This window comes from Aotus nancymaae, unplaced genomic scaffold (assembly GCF_030222135.1).
Source record: "Aotus nancymaae isolate 86718 unplaced genomic scaffold, 86718_ANA_hifiasm-v0.15.2.pri h1tg000016l, whole genome shotgun sequence".
NCBI classification, from domain to species: Eukaryota; Metazoa; Chordata; class Mammalia; order Primates; family Aotidae; genus Aotus; species Aotus nancymaae.
Genome location: NW_026988428.1, coordinates 40,703,328 through 40,722,890, shown reverse-complemented (window position 1 = coordinate 40,722,890; position 19,563 = coordinate 40,703,328). Strand labels below are relative to the sequence as shown.

General features: G+C 51.9%; 2 protein-coding genes across 2 annotated transcripts; both read left to right on the top strand.

Moving 5' to 3' along the window:
- The first annotated feature begins 1,075 nt into the window (after positions 1 to 1,075).
- Positions 1,076 to 1,513, top strand: LOC105729078 (large ribosomal subunit protein eL42-like). Its single transcript, XM_012469701.3, has one exon. It carries the CDS (start codon positions 1,117 to 1,119, stop codon positions 1,429 to 1,431), a length of 315 nt encoding a protein of 104 aa, XP_012325124.3. The 5' UTR covers positions 1,076 to 1,116; the 3' UTR covers positions 1,432 to 1,513.
- A 2,693-nt stretch (positions 1,514 to 4,206) lies between these two features.
- STAT6 (signal transducer and activator of transcription 6) lies at positions 4,207 to 19,283 on the top strand. The gene is made up of 22 exons (XM_012469699.3): positions 4,207 to 4,458; positions 6,951 to 7,087; positions 7,455 to 7,593; positions 7,884 to 7,967; positions 8,362 to 8,500; positions 8,612 to 8,664; positions 8,852 to 9,000; positions 9,597 to 9,728; positions 9,868 to 10,056; positions 10,390 to 10,477; positions 10,624 to 10,746; positions 11,712 to 11,804; positions 12,136 to 12,342; positions 14,999 to 15,093; positions 15,186 to 15,322; positions 15,653 to 15,799; positions 15,996 to 16,059; positions 16,171 to 16,281; positions 16,471 to 16,563; positions 17,959 to 18,024; positions 18,114 to 18,242; positions 18,331 to 19,283. The coding sequence occupies exons 2-22, from the start codon at positions 6,972 to 6,974 to the stop codon at positions 18,518 to 18,520; spliced, it is 2,544 nt and encodes an 847-aa protein (XP_012325122.2). The 5' UTR covers positions 4,207 to 4,458; positions 6,951 to 6,971; the 3' UTR covers positions 18,521 to 19,283.
- The last annotated feature ends 280 nt before the right edge of the window (positions 19,284 to 19,563 follow it).

Sequence of the window (19,563 nt, the reverse complement as noted above, 5' to 3'; positions counted from 1 at the left end):
GCTGACCAATAGAAACTCACGTCTCTACTAAAAATACAAAACTAGATCACTTGAGGTCAGGAGTTCTAGCCCAGCCTGACTGATAGAAACCCCTGTCTCTACTAAAAATACAAAAATTAACCAGGTATTATGGTATGCACCTGTAGTCCCAGCTACTCAGGAGGCTGAGACAGAATTGCTTGAACCTGGGAGGCAGAGGTTGCAGTGAACTGAGATTGAGCCACTGCACTCCAGCATGAGCAACAGAGGGAGACTATGTCCCCCACCCCCCAAAAAAATTCAGATACGTATATAAAGCTGAAACAAAAGTTTAATTAAACAATACTTATCCTTACTTTGCATGATGCCTTCTGCTGGTATCTTCTATACTGTTCTATTCTACTTCAGTTTTTTTTCTTTTTTTTTTTTGAGGCAGAGGCTCACTCTGTCGCCCAGGCTGGAGTGCAGTTGTGCAATCTCAGCTCACTGAAGCCTCCACCTCCTGAGTTCCAGTGATTCTCCTGCCTCAGCCTCCTGGGTAGCTGGGATTACAGGCATGTGCCACCATGCACGGCTAATTTTTTGTATCTTAGTAGAGACGGGACTTCATCATGTTTGCCAGCCTGGTCTCGAACTCCTGACCTCAGGTAATCCACCCAGCTCAGCCTCCCAAAGTGCTAGGATTACAGGCATGAGCCACTGCACCTGGCCTCTATTTCAGTTTTAAAGAGCGATGGTCAAGACACTGTTTTTTAATGTTTTCTTTTTAATTTTGTTTTTATTTTAGAGATGGGATCTTGCTATGTTGCCCAGGCTTGTCTCAAACTCCTGGCCTCCAGTACTCCTCCTGCCTCAGCCTCCCAGAGTGTTGGGATTACAGGTGTGAGCCATTATACCTGGCCAAGATGCTGTTATGGGCTGAGTTGTGTTCCTCAAAAATTCTCTTGAAGTCCTAATCCCGAGTACCTCAGGATGTGACCTTATTTTGAGATAGGGTCTTTACAGAGGCAATTAAGTTAAAACGAGGTCATTAGCCTTTCCTCCCTTTCCTGTTGCGAGGCGAGAGCTGTGCAAGTCGAATGTCTCAGACGCCGTTTCTGGTTTCCATCATATAGACAGACCAGCCCTTCTGCAAAGATGGTCAATGTACCTAAAACCCGAAGAACCTTCTGTAAGAAGTGTGGCAAGCATCAGCCTCACAAAGTGACACAGTATAAGAAGGGCAAGGATTCCTTGTATGCCCAGGGAAAGAGGCGCTATGATCAGAAGCAGAGTGGCTATGATGGGCAGACAAAGCCAATTTTCTGGAAGCAGGCTAAGACCACAAAGAAGATAGTGCTCCGGCTGGAATGTGTTGAGCCTAACTGCAGATCCAAGAGGATGTTGGCCATTAAGAGATGCAAGCATTTTGAACTGGGAGGAGATAAAAAGAGAAAGGGCCAAGTGATCTAGTTCTAAACTTTAGAATTTTTTCTTTTAATATTGGAAAGAAAATGTCGAAGCCGTAGAAAAATTACCTGTAGGAAAATAAATACAGTGATATTCTTACGAAAAAAAACAAACAAACAAACAAAAAAAAAACGAGGCCATTAGGGTGGGCCGTAATGCAATATGAGTGGTGTCCTTGAAAAAAGGATACTTAAAGGCCTACTTGCATACAAGAAGAAGACCGTGTGAACATGAAAATGGCTATCTACAAGCCAAGGAGGGAGGCCTGGAACAGAGTCTTCCTGCACATCCCTGAGAAGGAATCAACCCTGCTAATGTTAACCTTGATCTTGGACTTCTAGCCTCCAGCATCTTGGACAGATTTCTGTTGTTTAGGTCATACAATTTGTATTACTTTGTTACAGCAGCCCTAGCAAACTAGTACACTCACCAGATGGATTTTGTGACTTACTATTGGGTTGTAACCTGCAGTAAACAGACATAAAGGTAGTTTTTCCTTATGCTTTCTCTTGTGCAATCTTTACCACCACTTGATGGGATGGCAGGGTCCAGAGGAGGGTGATACAGTCACCCTCACAGTCATGCGGGCACAGATGTCATTAACAAAGGTCTGACAGACCCTGCAATGTACAATCCAAAGATGACTCTCTTCTTAAATTTCACACCCGAGGCACTTTACCCTAGCCTAGACTCTGTTGAAGCAGGTATGACGATTATTCACATTTGAGGGATTGACACCTGATTGTGAAGCTCTTAAATGGAGTCAGACTCAAGCCAGATTTATCTCTAAATTCTGTTTTTTACCCCCATAACATCACAGTGTTCCCACTAGCATAATCGGTTAGAAAGGGAGACAATAAATATTATTTTTCTACCAGTACTTGCTCCTCACCTTCCTACCCTCTAAAAGGAACCAAAGTCAGAGACCACATTTACTCTTTTCCCTCCTCCTGCCCAAGTCTTTGGGAACTTGTAGCTCTGACACCCTTAGGTGGTAAGGCCTGGCTTCACCTACTGCCTGTGGATTTCTGCAGGCAGAGTGGGCAACCAGGAGCACATACAAAGCATGTGTGCTATTAACATGTATGTGCACACACCCTGATCCTAGCATTGCTTGCTGGATAAGCCAGTGGACAGAGTCCCTGCCTGGCACCTCCACCCCTGCTCGCCTTCCTCTTTCATTCACTGCCCTGCAGACACAGCAAACACATATGCACATGTACCCTCAATAGGATCCTTTTGGCAGTAATATGACCCCCCAAATCTGGGGACTTCTATGTAGGATGGAGACCCTTCTGCTTTCCTCATACCTGGTTAATTCCGAACCACAAAAATAGTGCCTGACAGTTACTGTGTGTCAGGCATTGTTCTAAGACTTCAAATGTATCAGTGCATCTTATTCTCACATTATGGGTTAAGACTTATTTGCTCCATTTTTATAGATGACAAGAATGAATCACAGAGTAAATTGCCCGGGGTTGTGTGGTTAGCAGTATTAGCAGGATTTGAACCCAACCAGCTGTATCCACAGTCCAAGATCTTAATTGCCATATTCTGCTGTTTTCAAACCCTCTGCCACCTGGTTGGGTTCACACACACGTGCACTCATTCAGGACCTGCCAGGTAGCAAGGCATGGAGAGGGAGGAGCTGGTTCTGGAAATCAGTTTAGGCACCAGGGGGCAGCATAGGCCTAGCTTTGGCCCCTTGGCCCAGCCCTGCTATGGGAGGGAGGAAGGAAACAGAAACTTCTTCCCACCGCCCCTCAGACACCACCTTTTCCACTGGGGCTCTCAGGTGTGGGGGAATAAAGGCCTCTCTGAGTCCCTTGGTCTCCTCCAGCTCCTCCCCCAGCAAAAACTGCAGAACCCTCCACTAGTTATCATGATGACTCAGAAGCTGAGCAAGACGTGTGTGCGTGCGCGTGTGTGTGTGTGTGATGTGATTGCAATGGGCTCTGAGTGCGGACATGTTTGTGAGCCTGCCTGCACGTGTGTTTGTGTGTGTGTGTGTGTGTGTAGTCTTGTGGTCAGGGAAGTTGTGCATGTGTGTTTGTTTCTTGGCGTGTCTCAGTGTTTACCCCAGAAACAGATAGGAACTTGGCAGACAAGAACACAGCAGATTCGTATTCAAACTTGTCCCCTGTGAATCTGCAGACAGCAGCTCCAGCTAGTTCTGGTTCCCACCACGGTCTAAGGAGGGGTGCCCTGTGAGGAGGGGGCAAAGACCAGCTTGAGTCCAAGGGACTCCTGGAGTCCTCCGGAATTCTGAGCTGAGGGTTACCCTCCCCCACTCCCTCCCATCAGTGGTCACGAGACCGAACTCTAAGGCGTTCCCTGCTAGAAGGGAGGGGGGGAACCTAGGAGTTCCCGCTGGCATCGAGGTCCCCGGCTGCTTTCAGGGTCCTCCACTGGAGGGAGCGCAGAGTCCTGAGAGATTTACTTTTCCTGAGGCCCTGGGGAGCCCAGTCCCTCGTGGGCCCAAACCCCCGCCCTTGGCAGAATTTGAGTTTGGGAGCCAGGCAGTTAGGGGTGGCATGTCTCTGTTTCATACTGGGTGACTTTCTGGAGAAAAGCTGGTGCTTTTGAGGGGGCTGGAATAAGTGGGGGTCAGCCTCCCCCCCCAGCCTGGCTCCAAGGCCTGGCCCCTAGTCCTGATCCCACACGTGCTCCCCCACTCGGCACAGGAGGCACACATATTCACCCCACTTTCTTCCTCTTCCTCCTCCAGCCCACTTTCTCTTCTCTGTGTCGTCAGAGCTCCAGGGAGGGACCTGGGTAGAAGGAGAAGCCGGAAACAGCGGGCTGGGGCAGCCACTGCTTACACTGAAGAGGGAGGACGGGAGAGGAGTGTGTGTGTGTGTGTGTGTGTGTGTGTGTGTGTGTTTTATTTTATTTTTCTTTTTGGTAGTGGTGGTGGAAGGGGGGAGGTGCTAGCAGGGCCAGCCTTGAACTCGCTGGACAGAGCTACAGACCCATGGGGCCTGGCAGTGCCCACTGAGAAGGGGAGAAGACAGCAGAGGGGTTGCCAAGGTGAGGGGTTGCCTCCGAGGGGGGTGCGGGGCCCTCTATGAGTGTGTGGGGGTGGATTGGCGGGGAGCTCTCGGGATCCTCCTCTGGCTGAGTGGATCGTCCCCAGGAGATGGTTTCAGCTAGTGTTGGTGGCTGGTGGCACTGGGTTTTGGCAGTTTTGAACTCCTGGAGGAATCTGGGAGGGTCCAGGCCTCAGTACTCCCCTCCGCCATGGGTCATGTCCTCACAGCCTCACCCCTGTACCCCCAGCGTCGTGGAAAGTCAGGGAAAGGAGGTGAAGGAGTGCCCCTCTGCCTTGGGTCGGGGGAAGTGGCCGCCCCTCCCTGGAAGGTTGATGCCAGAGAGCAGTGGATCCTTGTTAAACCCCTATCCTGCCCTCCGCTAAAGGTTCCTGTTCAAGGGTGTGGCTGGGGGGTGAGCAAGCCCCAGATGTAGACCTCATGGTGCCCCAGAGGAGGGGGAATTTCCCCCTCAAAACTGCTCCACGCTTGGCTGCTGTAGACGCTGAGATTTCCCAGTGGCGGCGCCGAGTTAACCCTACTCGTGCTGAACTGGCTCCGCCTCCCCCCCCCCCCGCCCCCACCGCCACATCCACACATTGGGCAACTCAGAAGCTGTTTTAACTTTCGATTCTGTGATGCCACGGTCAGAGGACTCGGGGAGGTAGGGGTTGGGATGAGCGAGTTTAGGCCACCAAGCAGGCAGACAAGGATCCCGGACCTAGCGCTTCCCTTCTGGGTTTGGGAAGGAACACTGGCCCCGCCCCCCACGCCGTGGCTCCTCCCTCCCTTCACCTTCAGGGGGCTGAAGGCAAAAGGTGCCCCTGTCCTGGTCCAGCCAATAGACCCAGCCTTGTTATGGGTTGGGATGGGGAGAAATGTGTCTTCTTGATGTCTGGGGAAGGAGAAAGGTTGGATATTTCTAGCCAGGGTCATGCCAGGAGGCTGGTCACTCTACAAGGGGATGCAGAGGAAAGCAATGCCCGCCCAGTCCAGAGGCCCTGTCTCTCATGGGTTAATAAAAGGCCTGTTGGAGGACCCTGAGCAGGAGAGAGAAGGATTCTGCCTTGAGGAGAAAAGAGCTGGGGGAAGTGGGAACTGGAGGAGAGAGGGGCATGAGGGTCTTGGAGCATGGGGCCTCTCCATTTTCCATCCCTTTGAGAGTCCTGGGAGAGGGGAGAGGCTGAACATACAACAGGAGGACTTGGGGTTACTGGGTTCAGGTAGACCCAGGGAGTTGTCATCCCATCCTCTCCCTCATCTCTGGGAGGGGGATATGAGAAACATGAACTAAGAGGCCCCTGGGAAACCACTGGTCTACCCAGTCCCCCCAACCTGGAAATGGGGATGCAATCCTCTTGTCTACTTCCCCATCCCCTCCTCTCCTCTCTCCCTCTTTTCATCTCTCCCCTTCGCCTTCTAGCCCTCCAGCTTCCTCTCTCTTCTAGGCTCTTTACTCCTGGCTTACTAAGCCCACCTTTTTCCAGGCTCCCCATCCTCTTCCTTAGCTCTCCACTTTCCTTTTCCATCTCTCCTCCTTCAAGTCTCCTCCCACCTTCCCCCACGTCTTAGGATGATGAGATTTGCCCCTGGAAGGGATCCTAACAGCACAGTGAGTTGGTTAATCCCCACTCAGATTGAAAGCCTGCTTTCCAAACTCACTTACTGAGTGGCCTTAGGCATGTTAGAGAAACTCCTTAAGCCTCAGTTCCTTCATCTATAAAATGGGATATTATATATTTTCAAAAGTGTTGTGAGGCTTGAGTGAGATAATGCACTGAGTCTAATGCCTCATACATAGTAAGCGCTTAACAAATAGTAGGTGTTATTATTGTCCCATCCGCTTCATCATCTAGCCTTGTGGTTTTCAAATTATCTCATGGAGTCTTAGAATTTTGATAGGTTTAAAAAAAGAATTTTGAGAGGTTTGTCTAGGGACACCTTTGGAGTCAGGAGGTGGGGAGAGGGAAATAGAACAGTTGAGTTTCAGGCTTCCCATGCTCTCTTTCAACAGGGCATCTTCAGTTTCATACCTTTTATGTAATTCAGATTCCACAGATTAAAAGCTGACATTGACTAGTGCTTTAAAAAGTTTGGAAAGTTCGCCGCTCATCTAACACTCATATTTTATAGATGAGAAGATCGAAGCTCACACAGGGAAGGCTCCTTGCTTACAGAACCAGAGCCAGGTCTAGAGCTGCAACCAAATCCTCTGCCATCTCTAAGAGAGCTCTCTCCCTACTGCCCTGTCTCCCTTTGTCTCCCCACCCCTCTGGCTGCAGCTTAGCTCTTCCTGCCCCTGTATCTACCATTGAAGGAGTTATCCCCATCTCAGGCACTGACCCAGAATGCCCCTGGTTAAAGGTGGTCTGGCCGTGAGTGGTGGTGGGGACGGTTCCTAAGACAGCTATCTATAAGAGGTCCCTGGTTGCCCCAGAAGATAGGCCAAGTTTCTTGGGCACCTCTCAGAGTGGCCTTATTTTTCTCCTCCAGGCAACCTCCAAGTCCCAGATCATGTCTCTGTGGGCTCTGGTCTCCAAGATGCCCCCAGAAAAAGTGCAGCGACTCTATGTCGACTTTCCCCAACACCTGCGGCATCTTCTGGGCGACTGGCTGGAGAACCAGCCCTGGTGAGTCCTGGCTGCTCCCTGCTGGTCCCCCAAGTCTTCCCTGACTCATCTTCCTTCTCCTTAGATTCTCCTCCCCTCACCCATGGATTCAGAACTTGAGACCTGTTATTCCATACGTAGTGGCCTAGATTTAGCAGGGAGTCTGTGCCCCATCAAGACCAGGCTATGAATGTTGACACATGGAGACCCCATCTCTTAGGAGGCTGAGCCAAAGAGGAGTGGGGTTTGGGCTGGGACAAGGGCGTATCTCATAACAGCCGGAAGACTGGGAAATAAAGGAACTGCTGAGCTTTTGCCTGTAGGGTGGAGGGTCAGGAGAGCTGAGGAAGCCCTGGCCTGAGGTAGCCTCATCCTGATCTTCCTGCAGGGAGTTCCTGGTCGGTGCAGACGACTTCTGCCGCAACATGGCTAGCGCCCTACTTTCAGCCACTGTCCAGCGCCTTCAGGCCTCAGCGGGAGAGCAGGGGGAGGGGAGCACCATCTTGCAACATATCAGCACCTTGGAGGTGGGGCAGGAGGGGAGGGGACAAGGCTGGGTGGGGCTGAGGTAGAGCTGGGTTGAGCATTGGGCACTGGAAGAAAATTGGTTGGATGTTGGAAGCAAATTGGTGTTCCTGTGGTTAGCTGCTAGCGAGCAGGCAAATTAGATTTTAAAAGTATGCAAATGCACAAAAACTTCTGGAGTCTACAGCTGTGCTGCCTTAAAGTGTATATGTGAATGGGGGCCTGGGGATTGGAGGGATTGGAGGACATGGGTAGGAGCCAAGCTCCCTGTTTACCACCCTTATTTCTATAGAGCATATACCAGAGGGACCCCCTGAAGCTGGTGGCCACTTTCAGACAAATACTTCAAGGAGAGAAAAAAGCTATTATGGAACAGGTATTGTGATATCCCACTTCCCAGCTCAATTCCTTGAGACTTTGGCCTGAGCCGTCACAAACTAGAAAGAATTTGAACCTTAGTAAAGGCTCAGTGTTCTAGGCCCAGGAGTGACCAAAGGAGGTTCCTAGGGTCAGAGTGAACCCCAAGTCAAGCCCAGGGAATCTTCCTATGAGGGACTGAGGGTAGGAGGCCTGGGGAGAGCAGAGCAAGGGATAAGGAACTGATTCTGCTAGGAGAAAGGTCTTATCCCCAGGATATTCCAAAAGGTCAGGAAGAACTGCCAAAGAGGAGAGGGGAGCAAGAAAATGGTGTCTGCAGACCAGAGGGTGGAGGCCAGTGTAGAGGGATGAGTGGGGTGTTTCACCTCTTGGCATCTGTCCTTCCTGTGTAGTTCCGTCACTTGCCAATGTCTTTCCACTGGAAGCAGGAAGAACTCAAGTTTAACACAGCCCTGCGGAGGCTGCAGCACCGAGTAGGGGACATCCACCTTCTCCGAGAAGCCCTACAGGAGGGCGCTGAGACTGGCCAAGGTGGGGGCCAGGGCAGTTCTGGGGAGTGTATGGGAGTGGTCCCCTCCTAGATCTCAGCCTTAACTGAACCTCTAATCTGTCTGCACCCCTGGTTTCTGCCCCCACCCTCAGTGTCTCTGCACAGATTCGTAGAAACTCCTGCTAATGGGACTGGGCCAAGTGAGGTGAGTAATGGGCTGAGAGGTGGAGACTGAGGTTGAAGTGCAGCTGGAGGGATGGAAGTTAGACCTCAGAGACACGCAGACTGAGGTGGGGTAAGGGAACGCCAGAGGAGTGAGAAGAAGAGCCCTATCCCAGGAGCTGGGTGCGCGGCAGCATGCGGCCCTGGCTCAGGCCCCTCTCTGCCCGTAGGCCCTGGCCATGCTACTGCAGGAGACCACTGGGGAGCTGGAGGCAGCCAAGGCCCTGGTACTGAAGAGGATCCAGATTTGGAAACGGCAGCAGCAGCTGGCAGGGAATGGCGCGCCCTTTGAGGAGAGCCTGGCCCCACTCCAGGAGAGGTTGGGCCAGGGCTGATGGGGAAGGGGGGCAAGCTGGGGGTGGACAGCTGACCCTGCTGGAGGCCCTACAGGTGAAAGAGAGAAGCAGCCAGGCAGGAGGGCCTTGGAGTGGACGAAGATGCATAAAAGCCAGTTCCAGCGAGCCTATGCCCACCGTTGATCAGTTCACATCCTGTACAAGGGGGGCCAGTTGAGGGCACAGTCGGGGACTCATCCAACCCATGCTTCTATCCTCAAGCCCCATGCCCAGAGGACTAGGAAGGCTTTTCCATTTGGTTTATTAAGTGGGAACACTTTCCAGTTTTCCACAAAGCACTGTAAGTGCTGGTAGCTGTCCTGGGTGCACGAGCCCTCAGGGGAGAGGCGGATGGGTTTCCGTCGTGGGTGTAGGCACTGAGAATGAACCTCCCACCCAGACCCTAGGCCGACAGATCACAGAACCCCCCTCAACCCCCGGTGCCTTGCAGCCATACCCACTATCCACCCCAGTCTTCCACACACGATAGCCTGCTTTCTGCCTGGGTATAGGGGAAGGGACCCTGGGCCGGAGCAAGCAGCATTGATCCTGTGCCCCCTGACCACTGTCCTGGCCCCAGGTGTGAGAGCCTGGTGGACATTTATTCCCGGCTGCAGCAGGAGGTAGGGGCGACTGGTGGGGAGCTTGAGCCCAAGACCCGGGCGTCGCTGATTAGCCGGCTAGATGAAGTCCTGCGAACCCTCGTCACCAGGTATGCCCTGGGAGCCCTCAGTCCGGCCTAGAACAGACCCCAAGGAAGAAAAGAAGGGGACTAGCGCTGTGGGGAGGGCACCAACCAACAAGGACAAGGACCCAGCCTCCAACTCCCCTTGCATCCTCCTCACTCCCAGTTGTTTCCTGGTGGAGAAGCAGCCCCCTCAGGTACTGAAGACTCAGACCAAGTTCCAGGCTGGAGTTCGATTCCTGTTGGGCTTGCGGTTCCTGGGGGCCCCAGCCAAGCCTCCACTGGTCAGGGCCGACATGGTGACAGAGAAGCAGGCGAGGGAGCTGAGTGTGCCTCAGGGTCCTGGAGCTGGAGCGTAAGCTGGGATTGGACCTGGGGTTGGAGAGGCCTGTTAGGGTGATAGAGGCAGGCTGGCACTGAAAAGAGCAAGGGATGGGGAGGGAGAGCCATGGGAGGTGGAGACCCTGAACAGTCAAGGCAGAAGAAAGGAAGGGACCCAGTTAGGGCTGGAATGGGGTGGGGGCATCATGATTTGGCCAAGATGGGGACTCCTGCCTTAAGAACCCAGAGACATGGAGATTTAAGGCTGATGACAGTGGGTAGTCTACACTCACCCATGCACTCAAGCATGTCACCGCACCTGGCCAAAGTGAGCTGAGCTCGTTCACACTCTGACCTCCCCTGGCAGAGAAAGCACTGGAGAAATCATCAACAACACTGTGCCCTTGGAGAACAGCATTCCTGGGAACTGCTGCTCTGCCCTGTTCAAGAACCTGGTGAGCGGATTTGAGATGCAGTGGGCAGTGAGGGGGGCACCACTAGGAGACTATGGGATTCTCCTTGGAGAGGATGTCGGGAAGCCCAGGAGACTCGGTCTCTGTCCTCATGCCCTCGCCCTTGCTCTCCCTCACCCCACCCACAGCTTCTCAAGAAGATCAAGCGGTGTGAGCGGAAGGGCACCGAGTCTGTCACAGAGGAGAAGTGTGCTGTGCTCTTCTCCGCCAGCCTCACGCTCGGACCCGGCAAACTCCCCATCCAGCTCCAGGTGAACTGTGGCCCAGCCCTGCCCCTACCTGGGACCCCGAGTCCTCCTTGAATGCCACACACAGGGGTCCTGGACCCACACCCCTTGTGACTGCCCCATACCCCATGTATCTGGGGTTCATGCAGGCTGGGTCCGGGTGAGTGGGGAGGAGCAACAGCACAGAGCTCACAGAGCAGGGGATGGTAGTGGATAGCAGCAAACACTTAGGAAGCGCTTGCCATAGACCAGGGCACTCTTTTAAATGTTACACACACACGTGCGTGGCAGCACACACACGTTTGGTTTTAACAATAACATTATGAGGTAGGCAGTATTATTAGCCTCATTTTATAGATAAGGATGTTGAGACACAGAAAGTTTAAGCAGCTTGTCCCAGTCACACAGCTAAGTGTTGGAGCTGGTATTTGAAACCCGGAGGTCTGGCCCCATAGCAGTGACTCCTAACCACTTCTCTACAGTGAGGCCCTGATTGAGCTTCAGAAAGCATTTAATAACGTGCCATGAGCTTTTTGATTCTGATGTGTGAGTCCAATAACTTCTCTGAGTGCTCAGAGCGAGCCCCCTGAAGAACATTCTTGCTCCACTAAGAAACCTCTGTCCTCTGATGGAGTATGGTGGCTGACCCCTGTAAAATCTCTGCACTCTGGGAGGCCAAGATGGGAGGATCACTTGAGCCTGGAGTTCAAGACCAGCCTGGGCAACATAGGGAGACTCAGTCTCTACAAAAAATAAAAATTTAGCTGGATTAGGTGGTACACACCTGTAGTTACAGCTATTCAGGAGGCTGAGGTGGAAGGATCGCTTGAGCCCTGGAAGTTGAGGTTGCAGTGAGCTGAGCTTGCACTATTGCACTCCAGCCTGGGCAACAGAGTGAGATACTATCTCAAAAAAAAAAAAAAGAGAGAGAGAGAGGAGAGAAAAGTAAAGAAAGGATGAAAAGAAACCCCTGTCCTCATCCTCTTCAGGCCCTGTCTCTGCCCCTTGTGGTCATCGTCCATGGCAACCAAGACAACAATGCTAAAGCCACCATCCTGTGGGACAATGCCTTCTCTGAGATGGTGAGGAAAGGCCTGGAGTTGGAGGGGATGGGGCAGGGTGGGTTCTAACATGGGCAGTGGTCCAGGCTTGTTGATGGGGTGGCAGGCATCTTCAAATGGGCGTGGTCTTAATGGCTTCTCATGGGCCTGCTTTCATGCTTCTGACCTCTTTTCACCCCAGTCTTAACAACTATCAGGCCACAGCACCGTAACCTAGAAAAAGCAGCATGTTTGTGAGCAAGCTTAGGTGCTGTGGAGGGGTAGGCCACAGGCAGGTGGGAGGGATGAAGGCCAGCCCGAGGAAGAATAAGACGGTAGCCTGCGGTGCTCTCTTCTTCCCGCTTCTCCCCAGGACCGCGTGCCCTTTGTGGTGGCCGAGCGGGTGCCCTGGGAGAGGATGTGTGAAACTCTGAATCTGAAGTTCATGGCTGAGGTGGGAACCAACCGGGGGCTGCTCCCAGAGCACTTCCTCTTCCTGGCCCAGAAGATCTTCAATGACAACAGCCTCAGCATGGAGGCCTTCCAGCACCGTTCTGTGTCCTGGTCGCAGTTCAACAAGGTCATTCTCCTGCTCTTTGAACCTCCCACCCCCAAGCTCTTCATCCCTGGGGCACTCAGGGCCTGCCCAACCTCCACGCAGGGACCTCCTGTTGGGGTCTCCACAGTGCCTCCTCAGGTCCTTCAGGAAGGCGGGTCATGGACCCCAGGCCTGGGGTTGGCCCTGGAGCTGCATTCTCTGGCATCCCTGAGGTTTTGGTTTGGGGGCCATCTGTCCTTCCTCTTTACTGTATGACTCACCCAGGTTGTGTGTAAACAGAGCTCTGATTCAAAGTGACTTTGACCCATTGGAAAAATAGTTCCTGGCCGGGCATAGTGGCTAGCACCTGTAATCCCAGTCTTTGGGAGGCCGAGGCGGGCAGATCACCTGAGGTCAGGAGTTCGAGACCAGCCTGGCCAACATGGTGAAACTCCATCTCTACTAAAAATACAAAAATTAGTCAGGTATGGTAGCACATGCCTGTAATCCCAGCTACTTGGGAGGTTGAGGCAGGAGAATCGCTTGAACCCAGGAGGCAGAGGTTGCAGTGAGCTGAGATCACACCACTGCACTCCAGCTTGGGTGAAAGAGCAAGACTCCGTCTCAAAAAAAAAAAAAGCTGCCGGGCGCGGTGGCTCAAGCCTGTAATTCCAGCACTTTGGGAGGCCGAGGCGGGTGGATCACGAGGTCAAGAGATCGAGACCATCCTGGTCAACATGGTGAAACCCCGTCTCTACTAAAAATACAAAAATTAACTGGGCATGGTGGCGCGTGCCTGTAATCCCAGCTACTCGAGAGGCTGAGGCAGGAGAATTGCCTGAACCCAGGAGGCGGAGGTTGCGGTGAGCCAAGATCGCGCCATTGCACTCCAGCCTGGGTAACAAGAGCGAAACTCCATCTCAAAAAAAAAAAACTGGGCGTCGCAGCTCACGCCTGTAATCCCAGCACTTTGGGAGGCCAAGGCGGGTGGATCACCTGAGGTCAGGAGTTCAAAAACAGCCTGGTCAACATGGCGAAATCCTGTCTCTACTGAAATTAGCTAGGCGTGGTCGTGCGTACCTGTAATCCCAGCTACTCAGGAGGCTGAGGCAGGAGACTCTCTTGAACCCGGAGGCAGAAGCTGCAGGGAGCTGAGATTGCACCACTGTACTCCAGCCTGGGCAACAGAGTAAGACTCCCTCTCAAAATAAAATAAAAAAAAAAAACAATAACAGCAGGGCATGGTGACTCACACCTGTAATCCAAGCACTTTGGGAGGCTGAAGCTGGCAGATCACCTTAGGTCGGGAGTTGGAGACCTCCTGGCCAACATGGAGAAACCCTGTCTCTACTAAAAATACAGAATTAGTCAAGTGTGGTGGTGCATGCCTGTAACCACAGCTACTTGGTAGGCCGAGGCAGGAGAATCGCTTGAACCCGGGAGGCAGAGGTTGCAGTGAGCTGAGATTGTGCCCTTGCATTCCAGCCTGGGCTACAAAATTGAAACCCCATCTTGAAAAAAAAAAGAAAAGAAAAGAAAAATAATTCCTATTGCAAAAACTGAACGGAATCCCACAGGGACATGTGCAGTAATACCAGCTACCATGTGTCAACAGCTTGTTATATGCCAGTCGCTGTGCTTAACGCTTTATGTATATTATCTCACTTAATCTTCCCAACATCCCTTTGAGGTCGATACTATTATTTTATTTATTTATTGTTTTGAGACAGCGTCTCGCTCTGTTGCCAGGCTGGAATGCAGTGGCGAGATCTTGGCTCACTGCAACCTCTGCCTCCCAGGTTCAAGCGATTCTTCTGCCTCAGCCTCCCGAGTAGCTGGGACTATAGGTACGTGCTGCCACGCCCAGCTAATTTTTTTGTATTTTTAGTAGAAACGGGGTTTCACCGTGTGAGCCAGGATGATCTCTTGATCTCGTGATCCTCCCGCCTCGGCCTCCCAAAGTGCTGGGATTACAGGCGTGAGCCACCGCGCCCGGCTGGTAGATGCTATAATTATCCCCATTTTACAGACGAGGAATCTGATGCTCAGAGGGTTATGTAGTTTGTTCAAGGTCCCAAAGCAGGTGGGTGGCATGGCTGGGAAAGAACCACATATTTCTGACTCTTGTTCTTTTATGTTATATTATTTTTTGGTGTTTTATTTGTTGTTTGTTTTTTCAAGTGTGAGAATCTTTAAAGAGAAGAAAGAAATGCTCATGTGACCAGAGGGTGTGTTAGCAAAAGGAAGCAAGGCAGTCACACCCAGCAGGCTACCTTCCTCTGGGCTTCACCTCTGCCACACCTCCTTAGGGAGAGGGTGTAGCATAGTAGTTATGAGGGGCTCCCGCGCCAGAATGCCTGAGTTTAAATCCTAGCTCTGCCTCTTACCAGCTGTGTAGACCTGGGCACATCATTTGATGTTTCTGGACTTCCATTTTTCCATCTGTAAAATGGAATTATTATAGTGCCTACCTCCATAACCTTGTAGAGAGCAAATAAATTAATAGATGGAAAGGCTTGAAATAGTGGCTGGCATGTGTAAGTATGAGGGTTGGTCGTTGTCATTGATGGGGTCTCAGGTCCGGTTTGATCCCTCAGCCCTGTGATTCTGTCATGAAGGCACTCACAACTCACTAACTGCCCTAAACAGGCTCCAGCTCTGACCCTCCCTCAACTCACACCAGTCCCCTGTCCCCCAGGAGATCCTGCTGGGCCGTGGCTTCACCTTTTGGCAGTGGTTTGATGGTGTCCTGGATCTCACCAAACGCTGTCTCCGGAGCTACTGGTCTGACCAGTGAGTCCCTGCCCTGGGTGGTCTGAGCAGCCAAAACCCAATCTCCTCCATACCCACTGCCCATGCCCCATCCTCTCCTTCCTCCCGGCCAGGCTGATCATTGGCTTCATCAGCAAACAGTACGTCACTAGCCTTCTTCTCAATGAGCCCGATGGAACCTTTCTCCTCCGCTTCAGCGACTCAGAGATTGGGGGCATCACCATTGCCCATGTCATCCGGGGCCAGGATGGTGAGGTCACCCCAGCCAGTCCTCTGTCTTTGTGCCTTTGCCCTCCCTCTGGAGTTTCTTCTGGGAATGAAATGTCCTGACCTTTCTGATGCCAATCCTGATCTTCAGGAAGTTCTTCCAACTTCTCTTCTTCCTTCTGTGGTCTAAACTTTCACCTTCTCATTGTGAGCTCTGTGGGAATGGGGACTAGTGGACCTCTCTCCCTCAGGAGCCCCACCCTAGGTCCTCTCTCCCTTGCCTTGGTGGAGTGAGGACAGGTCTTATGGTGGGGGCTGGGGAAGGGGAAGAAAGTCTGAACAGAGGGTTCTCAGCATCTCATTCCTACCATAGGCTCTCCACAGATAGAAAACATCCAGCCATTCTCTGCCAAAGACCTGTCCATTCGCTCACTGGGGGACCGAATCCGGGATCTTGCTCAGCTCAAGAACCTCTATCCCAAGAAGCCCAAGGATGAGGCGTTCCGGAGCCACTACAAGCGTGAGCTGGAACTGGTGGCTCTGATTCCTTCCTGTCACCCACCTTCTTGATCCCCGCTGCCCTCCTCTCCCTGATGTCACTCCCTATTATGTAGCTGTGCTTCTCCTACCTCCCCATCATCTATGCCTACCTTTTCCACCTCCCTTCCTCCCTCACCCCAGAGCACTCCATGGCTCTCTTTTCCTTCTTGCAACAGCTGAACAGATGGGTAAGGATGGCAGGGGTTATGTCCCAGCTACTATCAAGATGACTGTGGAAAGGTGAGTGTGGTGGTGTGGACAGTGGGTAGGTCAGGAGCCTAGTGCTTATCTGCAGGAAGGAGGGGTAGCATCAACCTTGGTCAGTCACGTGGACCTCTTTCCCTCCTCCAGGGACCAGCCACTTCCTACTCCAGAGCCCCAGATGCCTACCATGGTGCCCTCTTATGAACTTGGAATGGCCTCTGATTCCTCCATGAGCATGCAGCTTGGCCCAGAGATGGTGTAAGGAGCTGGAAAGACAGGAATGGGAGTGGTCTGTGCAGATGGGCTTTTAGCATGGGCAGATGGGAGAACTGGCAGGGGCAGAACAGGGAATTTTCCTTTCTATGAAAGGGACACCAGTTCCCAAAGCAGGGTGTGGTGGTGTCCAGGAGAAGGGCTGGCATCAGGGGGTCTGTTTTCTTTCCCCAGGCCCCAGGTGTACCCACCACACTCTCACTCCATCTCCTCATATCAAGGCCTCTCCCCAGAAGAATCGGTCAACGTGTTGTCAACCTTCCAGGAGTAAGTGAAAAACCTCATGGCAATACCATCCCACTCCAAGGGGGTGAGCATTTGAATTGTTAGAAGAGGCTCCTCTGTGAGTAAGGAGCAGCAAATGCTAACAGCCTTTCCTCTTCTCTTCTGTCCACTCTCATGAGGGGGTAGTAGTTAAGATCAAGACTGCCTAGGTTTGAATTCTAGCTCCACCACTTAGTGGTTTGGGGTAAATTACTTAGTCTTTGGTGCCTCATCTGCATAATGGGGGATAATAATGCTAATAATAATAACCTACCCTACTGCATTAAATGAATTCATAATACTTGTGAAGCTGAGCAGAGTGCTTGGCTCATAGCAAAAGCTGTGTAAGTCCAGTCATGCATCACTTAGCAAGGGAGCACTTTCTGTCCTTAGGCAGTTTCATCGTTATGCAAACATCAGAGAGTGTAATTACACAAACCTATATGGTATAGGCTACTATACACCGAGGCTATATGGTGTAGCTTATTGCTCCTAGCTATGAACCTGAGCAGCATGATACTGTTGTGAATAGTAAAAGGAAACAGTAGCATAATGATAAATATTTGTGTAATATGAATTTTGAGATTGATTATATATATATATTTTTTATTTATTTTTATTTTTTTTTTGAGACAGGCTCTCACTCTGTCACCCAGGCTGGAGTGCAGTGATGAGATCTCGGCTCCCTGCAACCTCTGCCTCCTGGGCTTAAGCAATCCTTCTGCTGCTGTGCACCACCACACTCGGCTAATTCTTTTTTAAGGTCTTTTTGCACACAAGGTCTCACTTACTGCCTAAGCTGGTCTCAAACTCCTGGGCTCAAGAGACCCTCCTACTTCGACCTCCCAAAGTTCTAGGATTACAGGTGTGAGTCACTCTGCCTGGCCTTGATTATAATCTTATGGGACCACTGTGGTCTGTTTTTGACAGAAATGTCATAATGTGGTGCATGACTGTATTATTGTATTTTCTGTCCTGCCCCTGAGAGCCACTGTCACTTCTCTGCTGTTAATTTTTGTTTACTTGACTGTTTTGGCCTTGAAATGGCCTAGATGTTTTTCTGCCCCAAGTATGATGCTCAGATGCTTATTAACTCTTAGTCAAGGCACAACATCTCCCCTCCCAGAAGGTGAGATGGGCGTGAGGACTTGGGGACTTACGAACCACCAAAGTTCAGAGTCGAAAGAAACATTAGAAATTGGCTCATCCACCCCCCTAACACATGCACGTTTTATAGATGAGAAGACTGAGCTCAGATCATAGAAATAATTTGCTCAGGGTCACTACTAAGTCAGGATAAGGAGCTGGAGCTTGTTTCCTCACTCAGAGGTCCTGACTTTGCACCACTCTGCTTTCGCCTAGCCTGCCTTCCTCTGACTGTGCTCTCCCTACTTCCAGGCCTCACCTGCAGATGCCCCCAAGCCTGGGCCAGATGAGTCTGCCTTTTGACCAGCCTCATCCCCAGTGAGTGACAAAGCCCCTCCTGACCCCATGCACTTCTTCTTTCCTGGCCTTGCCCCACCCTCCTTATTTCCTTTGCTGGTTCCTGGCAGGGGCCTGCTGCCGTGCCAACCTCAGGAACATGCTGTGTCCAGCCCTGAGCCCCTGCTCTGCTCAGATGTGCCCATGGTGGAAGACAGCTGCCTGAGCCAGCCAGTGAGACCGTTTCCTCAGGGCACTTGGTAAGTGGCGGCTTGGGGGTGGAGGCTGGGTGGCATCTAGGGGAGTGAGCGCCATGCCTACTCCACTGCTTCTCCTGTCTCCTTGCAGGATTGGTGAAGACATGTTCCCTCCTCTGCTGCCTCCCACTGAACAGGACCTCACTAAGCTTCTCCTGGAGGGGCAGGGGGAGTCGGGGGGAGGGTCCATGGGGGCCCAGCCCCTCTTGCAGCCCTCCCACTATGGGCAATCTGGGATCTCAATGTCCCACATGGACTTAAGGGCCAACCCCAGTTGGTGATCCCAGCTGGAGGGAGAGCCCAGAGAGACAGCTCTTCTACTACCCCCATAGACCTGCTCTGGACACTTGCTCATGCCCTGCCAAGCAGCAGATGGGGAGGGTGCCCTCCTATCCCCACCTACTCCTCGGTCCGGAGGAAAAGACTACCAGGAGAATGCACGGTGGGTGGAGCCAATCCACTCCTTCCTTCCTATCATTCCCCTGCCCACCTCCTTCCAGCACTGACTGGAAGGGAAGTTCAGCCTCTGAAATGAGACACGCCCCAACATGCCTGCACCTGCAGTGCGCGCACACACACGTGCACACACACACACACACACAGAGCTGAGGGTGATAGGGCTGAGGAGGAGGGGGGCTGGGTAGGAGCACAGGTTAGGGCATGGAAGGCTTCTCCACCCACTCTAAGCCAGGGCCTAGGATGGATAGGCAGGAATATACACATTTACACTAGAGGGCAGGGATAGAGGATATTGGGTCTTAGCCCTGGGGGAATGGGAAGCAGCTCAGGGGGACCCTGGATGGGAGTACAGGAGGGCTCTGGACATGTGGTTACCAACACAGGTTTTGCCCTGATTAAAAAACAAATCTCCCAGAGCCCCAAATTCCTGTCAGCCAGATGGAGGCTTCTGATATGTGTATGAAACTATGCAGAAGTACAAGGGCCAAGTTTCTCATGTATAGCTGTGTGAACGTGTATGTACCTATGTTAATGTATAGTTGGCACATCAGTTGCATGAAAACAAAGAATATGTGTCTATCTGCTTTTGCCTGTGTGACAACACAAATCTGCGAGTGAGACACTGCACAGAAGACAGCACCAAGTGTGCTCCCCTCTCTGACATATGCTAACCCAAAAGTACTCTGAATTTGGAGTCTGACTGCCCAAGTAGGTCCAAGTAGCAGTAACATCTACATATGGCTCCACACCTCCAATGCTGCCTGGGAGCCAGGGTGAGAGTCTGGGTCCAGGCCTGGCCACGTGGCCCTCCAGTGTATGAGGGGCCCTGCCTGCTGCATCTTTTCTGTTGCCCTATCCACTGCCA

Coding starts and splice junctions, on each gene's coding strand:
- LOC105729078 (XM_012469701.3), top strand. CDS start 1,117: ATGGTCAATGTACCTAAAACCCGAAGAACCTTCTGTAAGAAGTGTGGC.
- STAT6 (XM_012469699.3), top strand. CDS start 6,972: ATGTCTCTGTGGGCTCTGGTCTCCAAGATGCCCCCAGAAAAAGTGCAG. Junction 10,057..10,389: donor CAGGGTCCTGGAGCTGGAGC/GTAAGCTGGGAT, acceptor CTCCCCTGGCAG/AGAAAGCACTGGAGAAATCA. Junction 15,094..15,185: donor CGGAGCTACTGGTCTGACCA/GTGAGTCCCTGC, acceptor CCTCCCGGCCAG/GCTGATCATTGGCTTCATCA.